At 35.5% G+C, this 6830-nt stretch overlaps 1 protein-coding gene across 3 annotated transcripts; it reads right to left on the minus strand.

Annotated features, from left to right (window-relative positions):
* Positions 1 to 130: 130 nt before the first annotated feature.
* Positions 131 to 6481, minus strand: LOC111287582 (putative potassium transporter 12). Of its 3 annotated transcripts, none has more exons than XM_022878215.2 (9): positions 6019 to 6481; positions 5058 to 5286; positions 4713 to 4961; positions 3588 to 3638; positions 3015 to 3269; positions 2667 to 2719; positions 2461 to 2575; positions 2075 to 2329; positions 131 to 1364 (listed from the first exon to the last, which is right to left on the minus strand). In XM_022878215.2, exons 1-9 carry the CDS (start codon positions 6283 to 6285, stop codon positions 313 to 315), a joined length of 2526 nt encoding a protein of 841 aa, XP_022733950.2. In that variant the 5' UTR covers positions 6286 to 6481; the 3' UTR covers positions 131 to 312. The 3 variants fall into 3 exon arrangements, with proteins under 3 accessions (XP_022733950.2, XP_089615999.1, XP_022733948.2); XM_089759873.1 differs by having other exon boundaries at positions 2075 to 2311; positions 3015 to 3275; XM_022878213.2 differs by having other exon boundaries at positions 3015 to 3275.
* Positions 6482 to 6830: the final 349 nt, after the last annotated feature.

Consider the following 6830-nt stretch of genomic DNA (forward strand, 5'->3'; position numbering starts at 1 on the left):
GGGGAAGGGGAAGGGGGTAGGGGGACTAATTGGCATTCTTATTCTTGGAAAACTTGCAGTCGCCACACAATGTCAATGATAAAAGCAACAAGGAATAAACTTGATTAGAGCTGAAATAATGAAATGAAAATGAAAAAACACACGCAACAACATCTTCAATATAAATTTTCCGTTGGCAGCCAATCATGATGTACAAATATTTATCACTCTTGGCTAAATCCTCAAACTTATTGAGAGGTGATGAGCAATATTTGAACTGGCAATGGGTGTTCAGAATCAATAAAATGGCAGCTAAGATAGATGGCAAACAAATCAGACCATGTATGTCATACCTACTTGCAAGATATTCATGTGAGGTACACTCATATTTGCAGCCCCAGCTCGACAGTTTCTCCTCAGGAATGCATAAAAGTAGTTTATGACAAGTTTCTTAAGAAAAAAGGAGTTTTTTTTGGCCCTCACATCTCCATGTGCCAGAAAATATGTAAATCCTGAATCTATTGCTTCTCTCAGAGCTGAAAGCTCATATTCCAAACTTGGGTCTTCATCTGATGACATGACACTAGAAGGCAATGCCACCAAAGCCTCTTCAGAGATAGAAGTTCCTGCTTCTTCCGATCTTCTATCATGCATCAGTGGGATTGTAAGCTCCTCATTACCAAAAACACCCCTCGTTCCATAATCTCTTGCACTCACCGAAACACTATCAAGGTCCACCTCATACAAACTGCTCTCCAAGGCAAGATCTTGAGCTTCTTTTCGCAAGAAATTCTCAAGGCTTTGAACCAACAGTTGCTCAAATGCGTGGTGGTCCTCCTTTCGAATATCTTTGTAACCATATCGAGCAATACACTGAAATATATGGTAGTCTTTGGGGCAAACTCTTCGAAAAAGAAATCTCTCCTCCTGAGGGACCACAGGAACAGGCACATATTTGATGCAAACAAATACAATAGTAGAATGGATGGCAGGTAGGCTAAGTAGAAACTGCCCAAAAATTGAGGGAATGCCATGGACAAGCTCATTGTATAACAAACCGATCCCTGGAACTCTCACTGTCCCAAGTGTGGAGCCGAGTTCAAGCATGAAGTCCATGGATATTTTCTCTCTAACCTCACTCTGGTACTTCAACACACTGCCATAGTTCCAAATGTACATAACGGTGAGAAAGAAAGCAGCAAAAACAAGTGGAAGCCAACCTCCCTCTAAGACTTTAGAAAGAACAGCAGAGAAGTAGATAAGCTCTATTGATCCAAATACAAATGGAAACCACAAAGCCATAAACAAATTGGTCTGCCATATTAGAAGCATTACAAGAGTCACCAAGGAGGTTGTGACCATCATAACACCAACTTCAGCTATGCCTGCAAAAACAATTTAGACAGGCCTTAGAGAAGCTACCATCACAAGATTAGTAATAGAAGCTACTAGCTTAATCAGCTCTTTCCTTGTTCATAAATCATTATGATTTTTGGTGGAAATTCATGCATCAGTAATTCTTTTCAATAGCGTGACAATAAAACAAAGTGTTAAAACCGATAAAGCACAAGAATCAACAAAATACTATCAAACACAAAAACAACAAATGTGCCAACATAGACACGATTAAATAAATAAAACCAAATAAGAGTTCAAAACAAAGTGAGAGGTGTTGCTACCATGACATGAGGAATTATCAAGAGAGGAAAATAGCGAGCATTTGTCACTGATAGGCCATTATAAATCTGTAAGTTAAACATTATACAAACTATTGCAATGTTTACAATAAAAACTCTGTAAATAAGCAAATATGCAAATATTTCTGAAATACAATCAGTCTATAATATTGGGTAAAAATTCTGAATGCTGCACACAACCCTAGTAAAAGTAAGTGTGTTTCCTGACTTCATTAAAAAAAGTAGTCAACCGGATATGGAGAAGCACCAAAAGAACATGGAAAAGCATGGGATCATTTTTTCATTGTTAAAAAAAAAAAGAAAAGCAGTAGAATATTTTGAATAAACCAAAAAGACACTTTTCAGGAATGAGAGGAGTTAAAAGAGAACAAAAGCCAGATGTAAGAAAAGTTGCTAACCATATGCATTGGCGATATCTGTAGTGCTGCGAAAGATGGAAACAACAACTACACACACAATCATTAAAAACCAATTTATCACAGGGGTGTAAATTTGACCCATCAGTCTCCTTGAGGTGTGAATTATTTTCAATCTTGGGAAGCATCCAAGAGCCATAGCTTGCTTGACACATGAAAATGTAGCAGATATCATTGCTTGGCTGGCAATCATGGCAGCAATGGTGGCTAACACGAAAACTGGCCAAAAAATGCTATCTGTTTGTTCAAAAGAAGCAAAATATAATGTAGCAAAACCAGCAATTAATAAAAAACTAAAATTTCTTGATTATAATTTCGAAATATTTAGAGAAATGCAATAAGATAAGGAGCATGTTGGCAAGTGTAACCTGGTACAGAATCATAGAAAATTCTTCCTGAAGAATCAGGGTATTTCATTAGATACGCAGCCTGGCCCATGTATGCGAAGAGAAGACAAGGGAACACTACACAGGTGAAGGCAATCTGAGCATGGAATACAAAGTAATTATAAAAGGCATTTAGTAAATGAAAAATCCAAGGTCATTCTTTAAGGAAGTATAATGGAAGAGCCAACCTGTATGGCTCGTACAGAGAAATGCCCTAGATCAGCAAACATCGCTTCAGCTCCTGTAATGACAAAGACACATGTTACACCACTAAAAGGGGGTTGTACGCTACAACTGCATATGGAGAAGATACTCATCTCAACATTAAAGAAAAGTACTAAAGCTATGCTTTTGCAGGTTCTAAAAATGTATTTATATAAATCAACTAATTTTAATGACTTCAAGCAGAAACAGTTCCCTGCATTGTGATATTCTCTAGCATGTCCAGCTTCAGCATTCTACTAGGGCATCATTAATATAGATTTTCTATAAACATTTCTTCCATGCTGTGTCTGCTAGTTAAAAGCATACTGCACCTGTAATGCACAGAACACAACCTCCAAGAGCAGACCATGCATCTCTGCTGTTCTTCTTGAAGAAAAAATAGATATAAGCTGGATTGAATGCCTTGAGGACTGTAATATCATGCTTCACTAGATTGTAAATTCCTATTGAACCCAGAGAGAAGAACCACAAAGCAAGTGCAGGAGCAAACATGAAACCAACTTTACTGGTTCCAAACTGCTGTATGCTGAACAATGCCACCAGGATTACAATTGAAACAACAACCACTGCAGCTGTGAACCAATAGATAGATGAAGAAAAATGATAACAGTTCTACGCTGAAAAACCAAATTAATTTATAGGTTAAAGCTTGAACCATTATTTATTAGTTAAGAACTGCCCTATATAATGTTGCATATTTAATAAGAACCAATACCCAGAGGTTGATATAATATTTAGCCAGCTCAGTATCATGTGATGGCTGCCTTATGCCCCTATTCTCCATCTACCATAAATACCTCTCTTCAGTTCTTTCATAGAAGATCTTGGCAGTTAATGAACCATAAATATTTTATATAAAACAAAAGAGAATGAAAAATACCCACTTGTATCAAAACCTTGTATTTCACCCTGCAGACCACTTACAGCAGACATAACTGCAACAGAAAATCATCACAATCTTACATCAGTATTAACCCAGGCAAGATAAAGCACATTGCTGTCATAACAGCAGGTGAAATTAGGAGCACTCCAGTTTTTAAGCAATAGATAAACTCACAAAGCAATGGCAATCAATTCAATCAAGCAGAGAAAGAGAAAGTGTTTTGCCAATTCAACCATAAGCCAACCAACAAGAGAAACAAAACAGTTGTTCACAGTCATTACTAGGCAAGTACACATGAACTCAAACATGCAACTTGAGGACTTCAAGTTCCTTATCCATGCTTTCATTATTAAAAAATCAATTATAACAAGAAGTAATTGCAAGACTGTGACCTTCTTACAGTATGCAAATTGCACAGTGAACACTGAGCATATATAAGTTAACTTTGAGGTTCTATTTAATATCAAAGAAATGTCCTAGGGACCTTTATGATTTGTTTCAACAAAGATTTATAAGTGGAGTAGAAGTGAAATACATGTAAACCTGAGACATTGAATCTTGCTTCAGGAAAATATTGTTAAGGAGTTTATCCTAAAATTGAATTAAAGTTTCAGTTTCAGCATATTTCAAGGTTTGAATATACTCCAATAAAAATTATAAGTAATTCATCTTGTCTATTCAACTGCAGAGATTTACAAACTAATGCTCCATAAGGAATCCAAGATGCTCCAATACTCGTGCTACATGGATGACCCTTTGAGTTAGGTCTGTTAAATATAACAGAAGCTTGCTCTCTTAGAAGCAGCTTAAATTTTTTGAGATCTGTCTCAAAAATTGTCACATGGAAGTAATGGACTGTATAAAATCTTTTTCTTTGTCTAAGGCAGAATCTATCATATCATTCAACCATGAGTTGCAAAGCATTTTTTTGAACCATATGAATCAGAAAAAGTCTGCACACTTAAGACATTTTGAGTTCGAAATTGTCGTAAGACAAATTTTACTGCAACTAAACAAAGACAACGTTCATCTTCAAAGCATCTAATACCATTCAGCTATTAATAAAAATGGCAAAGACAGAAAAATGAAATACTATTCGATGAAAACCTGATTTTGCACTAACTACCTGATATTGCTGGGGTCAGAATACCATCTCCTATGACCATGGAAGTTCCCATCAAAACCAATAGCAACAGGAGGATCTTCAAGGTTGATCTCCTTTCCAAAGTCTCTTTTATGTTTAAAGCCCTTTCTAATTCTGGAGTGGGCAGTTTGAGCTTAAAACTTGATATCTGTTCATCTGCTGGCTGACGATTTGGCAGCATGTTGACCTTCGCATACCTGCAAATCAGTGAGTATAGTGCAAATGTACCCCCTACAATTGCAGTAATTTATGTGTTAAAATGGAAATGATCTTCAAAATATCCAGTAAAACTAACGAGAATAAGAGTCCTACTATAAAAGCCCTTACCTTCCCCATTATCATTGGCTTTAAGCACTACAAATACATATTTTGCCAAGGGGATTAGAGCTATTGTATACATCACCAGTGATAAAGCCCCTAAGATATCCACATCTGATTCAATTTGTACTTTGCTGAAGACATCACTGAAAACATATAAAGGGCTCGTACCCAGGTCACCATACACGACCCCAAGAGTTTGAAATGCCAATGCAAGAGTGCGCCAAGTAGAAAGGTCCTGATTAATTAAAGTATTACATTTTAATAAGAGAATAAAGTTAAACTTATTGGCAGTAAATACCTCAGGAAAAAGATCAAACAATTCTTTTGAGTTTTAGAAAAAAAGATAAGGTCTTTAGCTTACTTTCAATGGTATAAATTCATGTATTCTCATATAGAATTCTAATTGCTAGGGAAAGAAAAGTAACTTGTATTATTTCCTAGCTATAACATGTGAGACCCTAATCGTTTCCTGCTTCACCGAGTAAAGGTTTAGGTAAAATTTATACTCCACACCTGATTGAAAGACACTATTTGCTCTATATACCGGTTATTAACACATTGTTTCATCAATTAAAAACAACAAAAAGTTGCCCAAATTTGTAGTCCATCATACAAAGTCATAAATGAGACAAGTTGTGCCAAATGAATATATGAGAAAATATAAGAAGCTTCAATCACAGCACTTGCTCTCTGGTATGCAACAGTATTTGCCGAACTTATTTATTTTGATAGATGCTAAACTTCTTTAGTGGTTAAACTTCAAAAGGTCAATATAAGAAATTGAAAAATAGAGTCGTTCCAAGCATCAACTTTTGTAACAATTTCCCAATATCTTAAGCGTCGGTTAATGATAGTGATGTGTTATGACATAGAACGCACAGACTTTGAAGAGACAAAAATAAAAAATTATGCAAATATCTTCCAAGTATAGAATACTCAAGGAAATGGAGACAATCAAATTAATTACCTTGGGGTGGTGACCATGAGCACCAGCAATCTCCATGGCTTCAACATCAAAGGAATCAACTCTGTTAGGCTTCTTAACCAGTCTCCTTCTCAAAGATCCATACCCTTCGTTGCCCTCATTTTCATCAAGCAGCAATGACAAGGGAGGTGATTCTGAGTCCACTTCACTACCATCCACCCACCTTGACTCACCCACCCCTCCACTACTGTAAGTTCTAGCGGTCAGTCTCACGCTGCTACTCTCTTCAATCCGATCTTCTTCGTCCATATTTTCAAAACCCTTCAATACCAACTTTCAAAGGGCCTCCGTCTTTGCTACAAGGACTTCCTTTTTCAAGGCTAAGAAAAGCCTCAGCCACAGTGTTTGTACAGAAAAACACTACCCTTTTTATGTCTAGTGTTTCTCCTTCCGTGTCAAAATTTAGCCTCCTGTTTTCTTCTAAGGTAGATCTGGGCTGTTGCTCAATCTCTTCCTAAATCTTCAGTGGTCTCTTCTTAAACTTAATGCAGATACGGACCATTGATTAATTAGGACATGATGGTCAGAAGAAAAAAAAAACAAAAAAAACAAAAGAAAAGGAATTTCAGCGTGATTTTAGGTAAAAAATATGTACTTTTTTTATTTTTAAAATTTAATTCTTTTAATATTATTTAAAAGAATTTAATTTTTATAATATTATTTTTTAAAAATTTTAATTCAATTATTAATAATACATAGGATTAAACTTTTTAAAAAATAATATTATAAGAATTAAATTTCTTAAAATTAATATTATAAAAATTAAATTCTTTTAAATAATATTATATGAAATA

The sequence above is a fragment of the Durio zibethinus genome, chromosome 4 (assembly GCF_047325235.1).
Source record: "Durio zibethinus cultivar Kanyao isolate XHJ-2024 chromosome 4, ASM4732523v1, whole genome shotgun sequence".
Lineage (NCBI taxonomy): Eukaryota > Viridiplantae > Streptophyta > Magnoliopsida > Malvales > Malvaceae > Durio > Durio zibethinus.